The 17,603-nt window shown below is 47.6% G+C and overlaps 2 protein-coding genes and 1 long non-coding RNA gene across 4 annotated transcripts in view; 1 reads left to right on the top strand and 2 right to left on the bottom strand.

Annotated features, from left to right (window-relative positions):
* Positions 1 to 5,658: 5,658 nt before the first annotated feature.
* Positions 5,659 to 6,989, bottom strand: LOC133266628 (homeobox protein Hox-D1-like). Its single transcript, XM_061448085.1, has 2 exons — positions 6,066 to 6,989; positions 5,659 to 5,933 (listed from the first exon to the last, which is right to left on the bottom strand). The coding sequence occupies exons 1-2, from the start codon at positions 6,463 to 6,465 to the stop codon at positions 5,662 to 5,664; spliced, it is 672 nt and encodes a 223-aa protein (XP_061304069.1). The 5' UTR covers positions 6,466 to 6,989; the 3' UTR covers positions 5,659 to 5,661.
* A 7,912-nt stretch (positions 6,990 to 14,901) lies between these two features.
* LOC133269659 (uncharacterized) lies at positions 14,902 to 16,005 on the top strand. 2 transcript variants are annotated; one of them, XR_009743514.1, is made up of 2 exons: positions 14,902 to 15,267; positions 15,844 to 16,005. It is a non-coding gene; the product is annotated as an uncharacterized LOC133269659 (long non-coding RNA). The 2 variants fall into 2 exon arrangements; XR_009743513.1 differs by lacking the exon at positions 14,902 to 15,267 and adding an exon at positions 15,303 to 15,561.
* Positions 16,006 to 16,141: 136 nt separating this feature from the next.
* Positions 16,142 to 17,603, bottom strand: part of HOXD3 (homeobox D3) — a 30,582-nt gene continuing 29,120 nt past the window's right edge. Inside the window, exon 4 of the mRNA XM_061454181.1 lies at positions 16,142 to 17,483. Within this exon, the coding sequence (XP_061310165.1) occupies positions 16,732 to 17,483 (752 nt within the window). The 3' untranslated portion in view covers positions 16,142 to 16,731. The remainder of the gene's footprint in view (positions 17,484 to 17,603) is intronic.

Here is a 17,603-nt window from a genome sequence, read left to right as displayed (position 1 = left end):
AAATGAAAGTCACAGTGCTCACAGTGCTGGTTACAATCACAGCATTTTACAGAATCTTGGACCTGTTATAAGACATCTCCCTGTTGTGTGAGCTATGTTTTAGGGGCTAGTCTCTCCAGTAGGAGAAAACGGCTTTGATAACCCACTGGTGTCAGGTACCTATGATGTTTCTACCCAGCTGAATTTCTAAAGAGAAAGATAGATGTTGTTTATTGATAGGGCTTTATCACTGTTTCATAATTATCATTAGATTTGATACACTCTGATGTTGAAGAAAATGTTATCCCACATAAATGGTATAATTTATAAATCTATAAATGTGTGTGCTTTAAAAATAATTATTCCAATATCTGTGCTTAACATATGCATCTGATACTAGAGACCGCCAGGATTAGAAATTGTTTCCATTATCTGAACAGTAACTGGGCAAAATCTGATCTGAGTAGTCATTAAAAAATTTAGTGAGATTTTTATCTATTTTCAAATACCACTATCAACTTTATTGTGTTTAATCTAGCTTACTTGTTAAAGGAACATAAAAAGGGGCATTAGAACTGTAGATTTAGTGTAGCACAACCATTAAGATGAAGAGTAATGGCTGGAAAGCCTTAGCTCTCAAGGTTCTCCTGCTGTATTAATGTCACCAAAATCATATTACGGGGATGCGGGTATTTTTTTCTCAGGCTGTATGGGCAGAAGGAATAGTTTCTTTGCCCAGCAGAAGCAACTCTCCTGATCCACCTGAATTCACATATGGGTGTAATTCTATGCACACCCACATCAGCATGGATCGATGCATTGCCAAGTTCTTTGTTCTCTGTGTAAGGGAACAAGCACCCAGGTTAGGTATGTCCCCCATGGTGGTAGGTGTTGGAGTCTCACTCTTAAGGCCAGGGCCAGACCGCTGGAGTTGGACCTGTTACACGTTTTCACAAGGCATGATATGCTATCCTGGTTAAAGGTGCCTCGGTTTCCAGAATAAACTCAAAATTGTGGTCTATTATCTGTAACACTATGCTTTTTGATGAAGTGTAGTAAAAAATATCTATTTTCCAGGTGTTGGGAAGTCTGATGGGCTGGTAGAGAATGAACTGACTGTATTTGTTCATGTATTTGTTTGTTTACTTAAACTGCTTGGTTTTCAATCTGCTAATCACCAGGATCTGTTGCTTTTTAAGGAAACAAAAACACAAGAAAAACAAAACTGTTTATGAAAAGGTCTTTTGTGGGCATGTGGTCTAAATGTTTTCAGTATAAAGGAAGCCTTGTTCTGCTTACAAATAGTTGTAAGGACTGTATCTTCATCTGAGATTTTAACACTCTGTGCAGACATAAGTTTAAGACAAGGAAGGTTCACATGTTGCACAGCTGAGGGTTAGTTACTTTGTTCACTTGGCTGGCGTTCAAGAATAGCAAATAATTTCTGGATAAATGTAAAATACAATAAGACACTGGCTCCGGGAAATATCTTTTCCTATACATTGCCCATAATTATTTGGGGGGCATTTTGGAGATATGGCTGGGGGAAGAATGAATACCAGACTTTGTTACTTCAGGGAGCAGAGTTATTTGTCATTTGGTTCACCTTCCTTTCTTTCAACAGGGTGCTTTTCCCTGGACAAAGACTCTTCTAGTTCACTGACATTAAGAAAAGTCATAGAAAATAACGCTTGAGATTGAGTCATGTATGTAGCCATATATCACTAATAGAAAAGAATGTGTTTCCCCTAAACTTCAGTCACCTCTTAGTGATAAACTGGTAACAACCATGTCTTATTTGGGGTTTCTCTCCATACCTCTTTCTCCTTGGCCATCGGGGATTTGCAAGTGTTCTCGGGATTTCCTTGGAATTTAGGCTGAGTAGTGCAGGACACATCATAAGTATGATTTATTAGGTGTTAGAGACAAGTGCTTGGAACTACAAGGAGGTCTTTCCATTTTGTAACTTTGCCTGCAAAGGTTTTTCTTAAAAGAAGTAATAGTCTGTTCTCCTCTACTAATAATCTGTACTGGTTTATGCGTAAGCCACCATTCCAGGTTTTACCAATAAATAGAGGAAATGGCACACTTTTAAAAGGAGATTAAAATGTGGGGATTGGGTTGCATATTTTTGTTTTCTGGTTTACTGCTGTGTTCTGTCATGCTCGAAATAAACCTGTATCTGCAGTTTATACCATATCCTGGAGTCGTTGGTTTGACCCTCGGCAAAGCATTCCCTGTGCTGTATTTGCAAGCAGTAACATTCAGTTCTGCATGGAAAGCTAGATACCAAAGCAAGCGTGGGTTCTTGCCCAAGCTTGGTTTTCAAAGAGGTGTGATTTTCTGTTATCAGTTACCTATCCAAAGGATATGAATTCTCTACATTCACATATACCGCTTAGGAACAGTAATTTTACAAGTTTTTTCTCCTTGGAAGCCTTCCAAATCAATATTTTTGTTCTGTTTCAGGCAAAATGGGAACACATGAAAAATATTATTTTGTTCATATCCCTTTGTAGCCTGTGGCCCTTTGAGCAACAGTCAGTAGGCAAAAATTAATATATGACTGAAAGAGAATGGTCTGTGTTTTCTAATGATGTTTGAGAGAAAATAAGGCCAGGAAATAGTATTTTCATAACTTGTGATAAATTATATGGTGGTGGGTATTTTGTTCAGATTGCAGTGAGAACTGCAGGTTGTGCTCTTACTTCCATGTGCCTAATCCAAAACCTGTTTCCAACTGCTAGGCTTCAAACTGAATGTGTGTGAGACACAATTAATAGGATTAATGTTAAATGAGGGAATCTTAGACCTTATCTATCATTTATTTAGCATTTAATTATTCAGGAATTAGCACATGACCTGCATTAGCTCCTTCCTCTGGGTATCTTGCTGACAGAACAGTGCAAAGGAGCAATATCTAATCCTCATACAGCTAAAACTGCTGGTGAAGAAGAAAGATCCTATTAAACTGGCCCTGTCATGTGAGCAGAAACTGCACTTAATACTAAGTACTGGCTCTTAAGGCAGAGTACAGTTGTGTTCATAACAGCAAATTGATTCAGACTGCCATAAAAGTGTTGTAAAGTTTCATCTTAATTTGCAAGTAAATATGTATTCAGGCTGTGTCATTTTGATGGATACAGAACTGTGCACTGCTACAAGGCCTGCACATGTATTTATTTATTCGGGAAAATATACCGCATGAAAACATTCATTACAAAAGACTTAGTGTGCTGTAATGGCTTGATCCAGCACCACTGAAATCAATGAGAATCTTTCTTTCCATGTTGGTAGCGCAGGAACATGCCAGCAGGATGGAAAACATTCCTCTGGCCTGAAGTGCCCAGCACAAATGTCAAAATCATTAGGAAAATAAAAGGCTGACAAACCGGCAGTCCCATAGACATGTGACAAATTTGGAGGTAACTGAAAACACAGCTGTTTTATAAAGTTTGCGTGTGAACCATATGCTCTTAGAAAGATGGGCTATTCCCACTACTTGTCCATGCTTATTGCTGTTTAAAAACCAAAAACTATCAGGAGACTTGGTAGATATGTACCTTAAGAACACCTGAAAAGGGTTGATTAGTAGTTGACTTGACTTTAATATTCAGCTTGTAAATCAAATTTTATTTCCTTGAGTTTTTATTAATTTTACCAGATTTTGTTTTATTCTGCTTTAAATAGCATCTTCTCAAAAACAGGTGACAGAAATAATTTTTCCTATTTCTTAATGAATGATCAGCCTGCAGTGTAACACTTGTTTGGTGTCATTACTTTAATAAGGAATTGAAAACTGTATATTTTGGTTGCAACTAGTTCCACACGAGTACTTCAGTCCTGAGAATTTTTCAGTGATAACCTGTGAAGTGAATCAGTGGGACATGAACCGTAACACCATATACAGAACAAAAAGGTCCCTGTGTGCATGCACAACCGCGAGCCTTTAGCCTTATTGTACTTTCCAGGTACAGTTGCGATATGATGCTTAACCAAATCCTTCTGTCTTAGAAGGTCCTCTCCTGCAGATGCTCACTGCAGGGGCACCCACCTCCTTGCCAAGGAGGCTGCTTGCTCATGCTCAGCCATGGCATCATCCCAACATGCCTGCCTGGCTTTCGGAGCACACTGTTTCCCAGGACTCCTGCCAACCTCTACTGAAGCTGCCATCAGCGATGGCTTCCCAGTCCAAGGGAGAAATCTTCATGGGAAAGCTTATAAGCAGAGGGGTACATTGGAGAATGGAAGGTATTACAGAGAATAAGTATCCCCAACATTATGGACTTTCTGACCTGAGACATCCATCTTCATCTTCTGTCTTGGTTTGCCCAACAAGCACTCAACAAAAATCAACAGCTGTTTGTGTCTGGGGCTGGCTTCCAAACAGGAACTTGGTGCTCACAGGTCCCCTGAGATACATCTCCCCTCCTGCTACAAGTTGTTCTTCACCCAGCAGAAATCCAGAGCAACAAATGTGCTGTCCAAAATCATTTTGTCTCACAAATAAATAAAATCACCTTCCCATAAATCCAGATGTCATTCTTCTCCACATTCTTGTTATGCTTTCCAGTTCACAGGTAGGAAAAGAATCTAAACTTGACTCTTCTATGCACTTCAGTACAGTTATTTTACCTCTGGGAAAGATGAAATGGGGACAAGTGAAGAACACTGGTGAATTTTGCACTCGTATGCGGTAATCAGTTGTTCTTTTTGAATGGTAAAAGACCCAGGAATCCTCTTGGTCTTTCGCTGCCAGAGTTCTGTGGTCAAACCCAAGCATTATTCTGTACTTTAACAGGTCTTGAGGTTTCGCATGTAATAAGACTTGTTGCAAACAGATTTCACATGGTGCATTTCTTTAACTGTAAGATATAATCAAGCCTGCAGAGCTGGATGATCTTACATCTAGATGCTGTAAGAGGTTTTACATTGTCTTGTCCTTGCCTAGGCACATGCAAGAGGTGCTGGAAGCCAGTGGAGTGGCTGCTGTCTGGTCCTGTGCAGCCTCTGTAAGGAAAATCCCAGCACCTCTGCAGTTTGAATGAGGTGCTCCTCCTTAGACTGACTTTCTTTTAAAATCTTCCCTCACGGTTACTAAGCAGATTTTGGACTAAACTAGCCGCATAAGGAATAGGAACGAACGAGGAATAAATACAAGCAGAAACAGCATAATTTTTTGCAGCAATTTTGCGAAGGGTAGGGCACAAGACAAGGGCACTTTTTCCAGAGGGGATCCTGGACTCATACTCCTGTGAGAAGTTTTCCCTGCTCTATTCTGCTCTGCCTTCTCGGGCTTTCCCCCCTTCTTCTGCATGAACTCTGCCCTAGCCTGCGTATCTCTCCTTAAATGGAAAACGGGGAAGGGGCCGGCTGCTTGGGCAGCCGCCGAACCCAGGGCAGCCGGTGCAGCGGCAGTCCCCGTTATCTCCAGGCTGTGCCAGCCCGCTCCCACGGGCAGAATTTGAGCAGCAGCGTTCCGGGCTGGCACTTTTCCCTGAATCCTCATAAATAAAACTGTAAATAAGTTGCAATAGAGAAAGAAAGAAAATACCAACAACCACAGGGGAGCTGCCTCGCCGCGGTCCCGCGCCAAAGGGCACCGCGAGTCTCCCGCCGGCTGCAGCATCCCTCCCTGCCCCGACGTCCCCGGCGGACCCCTCCGTCGGGGGCCGTGGGGCTTCACGCCGGGCCGCCCAGGGCATCGGCGGGCGCGGCGGTGGGGGCGGCCAGCGCTTCCCGCTCCCGCTTCTTCTGCTTCATGCGGCGGTTCTGGAACCAGACCTTCACCTGGGCGTCGCGGAGGCGCAGCGAGCGGGCCACCTCGAGACGGCGAGCCCGCGACAGGTACCGGCTGAAGTGAAACTCCTTCTCCAGCTCCGTGAGCTGCCTGGTGCTGAAGCTGGTGCGTGCGGGGCAGGCGGGAGGGTCCCCCCTGCACGGCGCCGCACCGCCTGCAACGCCGAAAAACACCGCGCTTCAGCGGGGGGAAGGGGAACGGAGCTGGGCGGGGGTCGGGGCAGGAGGGGATCAGAGGGGAGCTGGGATGGGAGCAGCCCCCGCCCGCCCCCCGCCGCCCCACTCACTTCTCCCGGGCGGGCTCCGCTTCGCTCGCATCCACTCGAAGGTGCGGGGCGCCGCCGGGGCCGCCGAGGGGGCCAGGGAGCCGGGCGGGGGGACACCGCCGGGGCAGGAGGGGCCGGCCTCCGGAGGCGTCGGCGGGCGGCCGCTCCCGGGGAAGATGGATGTGGAGCAGTCCGACGGCCCGGCTCCGCGGGACGGTCGGTAGCTGGAGCCCGGCGCCGCGGGGGCGGCCGCCGTGTACCCCGCTGCCCCTGCGCAAGCAGCCGGCGGCGGGGCTGACGCGGCGCTGGCTGCGGTGCCCAGCGCCAGGAAGGTGCCGTCCGCCAGCCGGGAAAAGGGTGACTCCGGGGTTCCGCGGCACAGCCCCGGCGGGAAGGCGAGGGGAAAGTACCCCAGGTCCATGGCCTGCGGGGCAGCACCGCTCCCCACACCCCGCTGGGGCAATATTTCCCTAATATAGGGCTGGGAGTGGGGCGGCACGTCCCGCCCCGCGGCCAATGGGAACCCTGCGCGGGAAGCCCGCACCGGGGGTCCCGGGCGCCGAGGGCTTCACGGCCCACGGCCACCCGCCCAGGGCCGGTGCGGGGCTGCGGGTGGGCAGCACCCCGAGCCCTCCCCAGACCCCGTCGGGACAGACCGCTTCCCCTGGACTGGCAGGGCTCCCGTCCCAGGGCAGCTCTGCCCCCTCCCCTTGCCCTGCTGTCGGCCAAGCCCCCGGGAGCTTCCACGGGAACCCGCGCGGCCCGGGGGAGCAGCCGGGGGAGAGGAGGACTGCGCAAGCACCCCCAGGCTGTCCGCACCCGGCTGGGGGATGCTGCACCTCGCGGCACTTAATGGTCTCGCTCCATCAGATAAGTGCTCTGCAGCCTCTCAAAAGTGAATCCCCGGGCTCACCCCGTTAATGGGCTTTCATTTTTCCCTAGGCGATTCAGTACTGTTTACAGAGCGCTTTCACCTGGCAGAGACTGCAGCAAGCTGCACTGCCCAGGCAACCACTCCAACTCCCTCTCTTGGTTTCATCCCCTCAGAATGGCAGGCAACAAGAACAAGTGCGAAGGATATGAAGCCTGGACTCCAAGAAGGATGGTCTTTCCCTACATGGCTCCAAGTCACACTTGACCATTCAGTCTGAGCTACACATGCTTGATTTGGATAATGATGAGTTTTATCTAACTTGTCAATTGATAATCATAGAAACATAGAATAGTTTGGGTTGGAAGGGACCTTCAGAAGCCATCTAATCCAACCCCCCTGCAATGAGCAGGGAATCTTCAACTATATCAGGTTGCCCAGAACCACATTCAGCCTGCCCTTGAATGTCTTCAGGGATGGGGCATCTATATACCTCTTGCACTCAGGCAAGTGAAGCCAAGACCTATTTCCTTGTGGATGCAGCAGGAAATTCAACCACTAGAATTAAAAAATTGCTTGCAAGTTGCACAAAACTCTCCTTCTAAATATAGCAAGAGGTTGGCCTTGCTCCCACATGGTGCCTATCAGGATAATTCCTGTAATGATCAGCTGCAAAATTAAAATTAGGTCTGTTCCATTAAACGGATTTATCTTGATAAAAATATGTCAGGAACTCACAGGATGAGGGAAATAAAATAGAAAAAAAAGAGGTATCAAGATACTTTCAATTGCGATTTGAAAGTGTATCACTACAAAATGTGGGAAAGTTGTCCCAGATTATAGAAGTCAATCATTAAGATGCCAATACTTAAAGATCACTGTATTGAAACATAACTGGAAATCTGATGTGGAGGGAAATAAAAACATTCATCTCCATAAGATCCCTAAGCAGTCCTATTATAAATTATGCTTGCAGAATTAGGAAAAAAATAAGTCTTTGTTACAGGTAAACATGTGTGGGCCCCAGTAGCTCTTACTTGAAGTCTTTTAGACCATGTATGGTGTGGACTGCCATGCACACGCAGGAAAACTGTTAGTATTCCCACCTTAGTATAGCTGCATTACGTACTTTGGAATCAATATGACTGCTGAATCCCTCTTAGAAAGAGTGATTTGCACATCCTCATCTTTTACTATTTCACCCTATTTACTTGATTAATAAATGAAAGCCCCAAAACTATTCTATCTTTATATCTGAGAACTGCTTTAAGACTTAATTTTCTTATCTTCCCCACAAGGAACCTACTTTTAATGAAACAAATTTTAGTTTATGGATTTTGAAGAGCATCAAAATGGAAAGGATTTTTTTTTTTCCCCTCTCCATAAAACCTGTATTCACACTGAATACAAAATGTTGTGTTTAGTACCTCACCAGGAATGGAGGACTCATACTAAATTTAACATTTTACAGAGGACTGTTCACTCTGTACAAAACTTTGAGTTCAAACAAGATTATACTTTCCTGACATTACCCATACTGCTGAGATGTACCTGAAGCATTTTTAAGTGACTGATAATCATGTGTCAATGCAGTTCAGAACAGCAAAAGGGTGCTCTGGGCAGAGCACACTTGGGCTTCAGTGACTTGGGAGTGGACAGACAAAGAACACGAGCAATAGCTGCATCATGCTGCTTCAAATTGCACATGTAACCTTCTAAGTCTTAGGAAGTGGATGTGAAATCAGTTGGGAAATGCAAGGTGGTACCTTATAAAAAAAATATATTTCTGAATAAAACCACAAACTTTAAATGCCTTTATTCAGTGCCTTAGACTCAACAGCCCAAATAGCTCAATAAACTCTTGGCCAAAGCTCTGCTTGTTGTGGTCAAGAAGAGGCCACAGATTTTGTGAGGACCTGACATGGTGACAACCAACCAAGGGCAACCAGGATCTCCAGAGAAGGAAAAGTTACACAAGGTCTTCCACAGATTTCAGAGGGCTGGTAGCAGAGAAGGGACACCATTGGGAGACACAATCAGACCATTGGGAGACACAATCAGACCGTTTCACTGACTCAACCTCAACTCTTTCCCACAAAGAAGTGCTCTGCAGCTCAGCCCCAGCTGCCCCACTATTACACCCAATTGAGGGTTCACAGCAGGCCTGTTCTATTTCTTTCCTGCAGAGGCCCTGACATGACACATCCCTGGGACAGGCAGATGCAAGCCCACAAGGACAGAGGTGTGCTTCACTGCGTATGGGCTCTGATCAGTGATGTCAACTTCCGTTAGCCCTGCTTTCTTCCCAGCTCATCCAACCCACCTGCTATAAAGCAGCTATTCCAGAGCAAAGGCTGGCTTTGCAGCATTAATGTGCTTGGGACTTGGGATCTACAGAGCAGTCACTGGTAAGCACAGAGACACAAAGTTAGGTGTTCTCCAGACACAGTCTCATCTATGCTACCCTGCTGCACTAGTAATGGGATATCACCTATATTTCTATTTGGTTGTATACATTAGAAGAAGAGTTCAAATTAAATATACCTTGTCAGGAAACCTACATTTTGACGGAGGGGTTAAATTATGGATGATACAAACTTGCTCAGCACACCCACGGCAATCAGAGCAGTTGGGAAAATGTCATCTTCTGGCAAAACAGAAGCCTGGGAACACCAAGCTCTTTAGCAGAGAAAGGCTGGCCATGTAGGAGAGCATCTGTGCTTTTCAGTCTCCCCTGCTGTAAAAACTCTTGCCTGCAATGAAGCAAATAGCACTGGCTCTGGAGGAGGGTTGCTGCTCTACTTGAGTCTTCTGTTTGCAGAACACAACTGGTTTAATTACACCTAAAGCTCTGTTTTAAACGCTAGAAGAGCTGTCCATGTTCACACCAACATACGATCTTTCCATTCACACAGCTGGATTCTGTTACTGAGTTTCTTGTTCACTACCTGTTTGTTTTTGCAGGACTGTTCAAGGGTGAGGAAAGCAGGAATCAGTAGCTAAACACAGGCAGAGCATCTCTTGTTGCTGTTTTGGCTTTTGACAGGGATCTGATTTTCTATGCTTCTGAATTTCACAGTGTTCATACTTATATGGCTAAGTCCCAGTGATAGGAAATTGAGAGACTGCAGCTGGTTTTGCTGTTTTTTTGCAAGAGGTCTAATAGGAAAGAGTCCCTGGAAGTCAAAAGGAGGAAGAAGAAAACTGAGTTAAAAAGAAGGGTGGGAGGAATGTGATGCTGTCAAAGGCAATTTGAGAATGGCGGGGAGGTTTGGGGATGTCTGTCAAGTAGTGCAGTGATGGCACGAACCAGAGGAGCTGCTGGTCCAGAAACCCCTGTGAGAACAATGGACCAAACCAACCCCTGTGCCACCACACTTCTGGGAGCACATGGGCCACTGCAAAGCCTGACACAGCCACTGGGAAATTAAGATGTGATGTAGAAACAAGCCCAGTGAAAAAGCCCAAAGCCCTGTTGAATGCAGATGCTTACCAGCAGTGCACTGAGGAGGCTGCTTGAGCAGCACATGCATGAAGGCAATGGCAGCCCTGAGCCACAAGGACTACTTTGAGGTTGGTGCACATTGCCTTTCCTCTCTGGAGTAAGCCTCCACCATCTGTGCTTGTCTCAATAACATACAGGAGATTCAACAGACCCCTGCTCAACCCCGTTCTCAGGAAAATGATACAGAAGGTCTGATTAAAGCATGGCCTTGTCCTTGCCCCTCTGCTGCCACAACATAACAGCAAGAGAGAGCTGGTTCTCAGCGGTATGTGGGGATGCACTCCATCGTGTGGAGACAGCCAGGGCATGGGTGGGCATCCCAAAGAGAAGGAAGCAAACACTGCGGATTTAAGCATTGTCCCTGTTAACACAGGCAAACCATAAAAGGCCCCTGGAAGGAAGGCTAGCAGAGAAAAAGGAGAAGCTCTGGGGAGTTTATTTTGTACAGTGTGAATAAAACCAGGGATGTGCAGAGACCCCAGGGCAAAGAAGGGAAATCATTCTGCCGCTCTGGGGTGGGGCAGGCTCAGCTCCAGCACAAGCACAGCCCTTCCAAACAGGCAACGCATTTTGCGCTCTTCCTGAGGAAAGCGTGTTTCCCTCTGCCATCAGTATTTCCCTGCCACAAGCTCTGCTTTCCTGGCTGACCCCTGGGGCAGTTTCACCAGGCCTGGGACAGAGACCTCTGCTCTCACAGTCTGTGGGATTAACTATAAAGATCCTCCACATGAACACAGAGAAAAGGAGTCTCTCCCTCATTCTGTAAAGATTTGCCAAGAAGAGTAATTCCACTCGAGCCCCTGCGCCATGTAATGCCATTTTCTGTCCCATGGCTATGAATTTTATAGGAAAATATACATGTATGGATAACCCAGAGGTATTAAGGTAAGCCATGCTGCTCTGTGCAAAACAGAGATGTTAAAGGGTTTGCAGCCAGGATTTCTGCTTTGCCTAGCCCTTCTTACTCCCAAAGGTCCTAAAAAGTGGCCCAAGTTCCTTGGAGGAAAGATCGTTACTACAAAGGGGCTGGAGGTTGTCTGCCCTCTTCAAAACTTCTGCTGTTGCCAGAAAAACTGCACATCAACAAACTAAAAAGAAAGAAAGAAGTGCTCAACTTGTACATTCAAGAGTATTTTTACCCAGAAGACTCCATCCTACTAATAGTACAGATCCCATGCTGATTACGTTCAGCTTTGTGCTTATGATCATTGCAGCTGAGCCTTTCTGGGTTCAAGGAGCTCCAGGATCCTAGGCTCTGAAGGTGAACACAAAGGCCAAAGTCTGCTCCCAAGAAGTTTCTGCAGAGGTCTGTGGATGTGCTGCTACAGACGACACCTTGCTGTGTTCCCTTTTGCATCTCAGCCTTTCTGACCAAAGGGGCTCCGTCCCATCCTGCCATATTACTCCATGGCTCTGGGGCTCTGGGACTGGGCTATTCCTCTGCTGCTGGAGTTTCTGATCGAGTCCCAGCTGGCTCAGGCTAGAAGAGAAGTCAGAGGAACACTGTCGAGTGAAAAGTGTTCATCATGTGATTGATGACCCTTAATAGAGCCAGCCTCTTCCCTCCCCCACCAGCTCCACTGCCAGCCAGGACCAAGTTGCCACTGCTGCTGCTCACATGGGAATGGAGAGCCTGTTCAGGGATTAACCTGCCACTCAGTCCCTGGAAAGTGGCTGCGGCCAACAGAGCTGTGGTCCAGCACATCTAATGCCTTTTAAAAGCAGAGGTAGTCAGTTCGTCTATGTATAACATCACATGGTGCCCAGCCAACCACCGCAGCCCTAATTGCCCTAGCAGCACCAGCCCCTTTGTGCTGCCCGTCTGGCTCCAGCTTTTGTTCCCAGGCAGGTCTGCTGGATGCCTGGGCCTCTCCACCACACAGCATGCTGTGCCTTCACTGGGCTGCCATTGTGTGTGGCTGCTGGGCACACACAGCAGGCTGGCACGTAGAAGGACGGTGTTGTGAGCTGCAGCTCCTTCCCTGCCTCCCTGGCTGACGGCTGTCAGTGAGGCACCCTCCCAGCAGGACCCCAGCACCCCCAACCGCTTTACCTTCTTTGTTCCTCAGCAGAGTAATCCCTTCTGTGCCTAGACCTTTCTGCAGGCTGTTTCAGCGGTGCAGAGACCCCAGTGGAGGGTCCTGCCTTCAGACTTCTTGCCAACGGAGCATCAACGATCCAGTGGGTCCCTAAGAAAGTCAGGGGGCTTCTAGCTGATGCTGGTGGGCTCCCTCTTTCTTAGCTAGCCTCCGCTGCCGCCTGTCCTTGCCTGCTTTGCCTGCAGCCAGCTGCCTCCTCTTTACCCATGGATAGGTTGGTGCAGCCCAGACGACCCAGGCATGGTCCCACGGTGGCAGCCATATGGGGTGCCCTGGAATCCCTCCCTGGACCACCTAGGGACCAGGGCTGTAAACCCTACTTTGCTCAGGGACCACTTGCTAATGAAGCAGGATGCATTTGGTTTTGCTTCCCCAGCCTCACACAAGTGTCACCTGCAAGAGAGTGGCATCCCTGGGAGCTCCTGGCTGTGCCTGACTGGGGTCCCCTGCCCTGGTGCTGCTCACCAGGCCCTAGACAGAGGGACATGGATGGGACACCCCTCAAAAGAAGCAGGGTACAAAGGTGCAGCTCAGTCCTGTACTGACTGCACAGAGATGACACAAAGCTTCATCTCCTTTTGCAGCAGGGAAACTGCTGGGCCCCCATTAAATAGTGAGTTACCATAAGAGCCAAAACAGCAACCGGAGACCCAAAACCCACTGAACAGGGGAACCTTCACAGACTCACTGAAGCGCAGTACACCCCTGACGCCCCTCAACCAGTGCTGTCAGCAGCTTTCTATTCCAAACACTGCAGCAGTGCTGCCGACATTGAGAGGCCTTGGCTCAGTGACCCTGCTACGGGTCTGGAGCAGATGGAGGGAGCAGGGAAGGAGGGGAAGGGATGATGTGACTCCTACATGCAAAGAAAAGCAAGGCTAGGATCAGCCCCAGGCCTGGTCTTGGCTGACTAGTTGTGTTTTAAATAGGTGACTGGAGTTCATCACATCAGATGCTGTTGCAAAAGATCTGAGTTCCTATTGAGTGTGAAAGGGGGCTGTTTATAATTTATGGGTTTTAAATGATGGGCCAAGAAAAAGTCTGGCTTGTGCCAAAGTGTCTCTCTCCTCTAGATTGCTGATGCTTGTACAAACATTGTAAAAATGCCAGTGATCTCACTAAAGTAACATTGCTTCCAATAATTAAGTTATCATCATGGACTTCTCCTATGTCACAAACAAGACGCCTCTGCCGGAGTCACGGAGAAGAAAAGTGAATTTATTTACAAGATTTCCCCTCGCACATGCTCCTCCTCCCCCCCACTGGAAACTAAGTCTGCAAACCCCATCCTTCTGCAATACGAAAATATCTCAGAGCAGTGTGCCTCAGTAACTCTGTGTTTGTGGTCAGGGTTCCTCTCAAACCCCCTTCTTCCTCAGATCATGGGAAGGGCTACCTATAAACGGCCTTTTCTTTCCTAACAGATTTAATGAAGGACTAATCATGTAAGTCAGAGCGGACACTGTTTGAAGAGCAACCTACAGAGCATGGAGGTGGGAAACTCTTGAGGAAAGCACATAGGGTTACACCAGGAATGGCCCTGCAGAAATAGGGGTGCCTTGCCATTTCACATATAGAAGCAGGTGGTACAAAATACATGGTGTTTTCAAGAACACACAAAAAAACCCACATGTACAATCTCAGTCCTGGGTACATTGATTACAGAAAATTCTGGAGATACAAACATATATATATTTCTGGAATATTATAAAGTGTAATTCACAAGTGGTGTTTAGCCTTACTTTTTGCATTACTTGTATGTGGTTTTTACTCCCAAATGGAGCTTCTATGAAACAATTTGTGTGGAAAATTCCAGATAAAACAATTTTAGGGCTCAAAATGGTTAAAATATGTATCTGAACAAAGTAGTTTATTCTGTTCTGTATTGTTTACAGATCTACAACACATATATCCAAATTTGCTAGGGTAAAAGTGAAATTTAACAGAAGTTACACTTCTCAACATAGCACAACATTGTTAAAATTGCATGGAGGGGAAAATAAAACCTTAAGTAGGATTTTGAATTGTTACTGTCCAGCCAAACATAAATACCAGGAGGTGAGGAAGAAAGGAAGGTGAGGAAGGAAGGTAAGGAAGGTGAGGAAGGAAGGTAAGGAAGGTGAGGAAGGTGATGAAAGAAAGAAGGGGAGGAAGGGAGAAGGGAAAGAGGGAAGGAAGGAGGGAAAGGGGGTGGAAGGAAGGAAGGAAGGAAGGAAGGAAGGAAGGAAGGAAGGAAGGAAGAGAGAGAGAGAAAGAAAGAAGAGAGAAAGAAAGAAAAGAGAAAGAGAAAAAGAGTGAAAGAGAGACAGAGGGAGAGAGAGAGAAAGAGAGAGAGGGAGAGAGAGAGAAAGAGAGAGAGAGAGAAAGAAAGAAAAGAAGGAAGGAAAAGAAAGAGAGAGAAAGAGAGAAAAAACTTGTCTGTGTTGACCAGAATTGGAGGAGTTAAAATATTTCCCACAATAGGAATGCCATGTCCTTTCATTAGAGGATGGAGTAGGAGCTGCAGTGTTTGTCAGACTGGGAAGTGGCACGTCAGACGGGTTGGTGGGGAATAGGGAAGTTCGGATTTATCTTGAACTCGACACTTTTAGAAAGGTAAGAACAGTCTTCTCGGAGAGACGTGTACCGTCAGGAAGAGACTTTAATGACAACGTTTACAAAAGAAGTATCTGTAAATCCAGCGAGGGATTCAACACAGCCGTGTAACTAAAGAGGAGGAAACACGAGGGTTCAGAGCATCGTTTTGTGGTTTGGTTGGGGTTGTTTGTTTTTTTTTTCTATTTCTTTTTTTTTTGTATTAATTTTTATTTATTCCTCCTCGTGTTAGCGGTCCCGTTGGTGACGGAAGGAGGCGGCGATGCCCCGCAGCCGCGGTCCTGGGGGACGAAACCGTCCTCGTCGGGCGCCCCTGCCCGCACCCCGCCTCTGCGGCTGCCCTTCGGCTGCATCTACCTGATTGTCAATTTTCTTTCAAAGTTTATTTTTATGAAAAACAAGAGGAAAAGCTCGGGCTTTCAAAGATGTCTAAAAAATTGATTTATGGTTAGTATAAAGACAACAGTATAAATAACAAAGGAGGCAGCAGCTGCTGCGCAGATTGCTATGGAGACCCTAATGAAATTAGCACTATCAGAGGGTTTCTAATTTTTTTTTTTTTTTTTTGCTTTCTAAGCTTCTAATCTTTCCTATTTCAGATAGCCAGAGTGTAATTTAAAACAATAAAAAAGAAAAAAGAAAATAAAATAGCCCACCCAAATAATAATATGTGTGATAGATACCCAGTCAATAAATAAATGTTAACCTCACCGAGGCTTTTGTACGCAGGATTTGATCTGAAACAAGATGGCCAAGCGTCCCTGCTTTGTAGATCACCTCCTCCAAGCGGCTGTGATTCCAGCCAAGGGTGGCTTCACCCGGCCAAGCCAGCTGCCCCCAAGCCACCCCGGCGCTCGGGGCCAGCCAGAAATAAATACTTTTAAAATAATTCCGATACTATTAATTTTTTTTTAAAGTGTAACGGCTCTTTTGTGTGATGCCACAGTTTGTTTTACTCTATTCATGACTTACGACTTGCTGTCTTAATTAATCCTTACATAAACTACGAACACCAGCCACTGTTACAACTGTTCAAGACTACTCTCTCAACTAGCTCAGACCGAATATACTAAATAGGTGGAAATGTCAGTCACCACGGACCTGAATCGCTCTCCCGAAGTATTGGTGAAGGAACTCTACAAATACCCACATAAATACATTAAGACGAGGATAAATAATCAGTGATACAAAAATGTCTCGCTTAAAATAATAAATACATATCGTTTAGTCCAATGCGATCCTTACGTTACGGAAGAATTCATAAATTAACTTCTCTGGAATAAGTTTACGCGCGGGCGAGTTCCCACCGCTCACCCCTGCTCTAAAACACCTCAGCATGACGAGCTGCTAACACTACGGCATGTCTAAAACTTACCTTCAAGTACATCATTACCAGCTTACCAGTCCCTCGGTTTGCAGTATATTGCACTGTCATGCTTAAACACAGCTCTAAGAGAAAGGCTCCTGCTCGCGGACCTACCCGGGGCTGCGGAAGAAGGGAGCTGCTAGGGGAGACAAATCCACTAACACTGTTGGCACTCGAGAGCAAAGTAACACTGTCCCGTCAGAAAAGTGAGGTAATGGAGAGGGGAGCGGGCCCCGCCGCCCGCCGCCCCGCTACAGATGCGTGAGCTTGGGTGCCTCCTGCATCCGTCCCTGAGAGCTGTGGTGGGAGGAGAGGTCCGTGTAGGTGGGGTGGGGGTCGCAAGGTCCGTGGTGATGGCCGCCGGGGATCTGGGCGGCGCAGCTGTAGTCCACGCTGGCGGAGGAGGGGTGCTGCAGGTGCCCCAGGTTGAACATGGGGCCCGAGGCCGGCATCGAGTCCACGAAGTTGCCCCCCACGTAGACGGGGCTGCCCTGCAGGCTGGGGTTGGCGAAACCGCCGCCGCCGCTCTGCATGGGGTGGGGGTCGTACTCCGCGCCCGCGTAGCGCTTCTGCTGCGGCAGGCAGCTGCTCAGCGGCGCCGTGTAGGCGGCCAGCCCATACATGCTCTGCTGGGACTTGGCGAAAGAGGTGGGCGAGGGCGCATCGTAGCTGAGGCTGTTGACGCTGGGGAGCTGGCTGGAGTAGCCGACGTGGTTTGGGCCGCTCAGGGGGGGGCTGCGGTCCGGGGACTGTCCGACGGGAGAGTGCATGATGCCTTTGGCTTTCTGGTCTTTTTTGTACTTCATCCGGCGGTTCTGGAACCAGATCTTGATCTGCCGCTCGGTCAGGTTGAGAAGATTGGCCATCTCCACCCGGCGCGGCCGGCACAGATAGCGGTTGAAGTGAAACTCCTTCTCCAGCTCCACCAGCTGCGCGCTGGTGTAGGCTGTGCGCACCCGCTTGGAGGCCGGCCCGGGGGGGCTCTTGTCCTCGCAGCTTTCTCCTGCAGGAAAGAGGCACAAGTTGGTCCCCCCCCGAAAGCCACCCCGGGGTCTCCCGAAGCCCCCCTCGTTCTTCCGGCCCCCGGAGAGGGGGAGCAGGGAGTTCGGGGGAGGCCTTCCAC

The sequence above is a fragment of the Pezoporus flaviventris genome, unplaced genomic scaffold, assembly GCF_033815535.1.
Source record: "Pezoporus flaviventris isolate CSIRO_AGI_PZ_B2104156 unplaced genomic scaffold, CSIRO_AGI_Pfla_v1 ptg000001l, whole genome shotgun sequence".
Lineage (NCBI taxonomy): Eukaryota > Metazoa > Chordata > Aves > Psittaciformes > Psittacidae > Pezoporus > Pezoporus flaviventris.
This window is presented reverse-complemented; position numbering and strand designations above follow the sequence as displayed.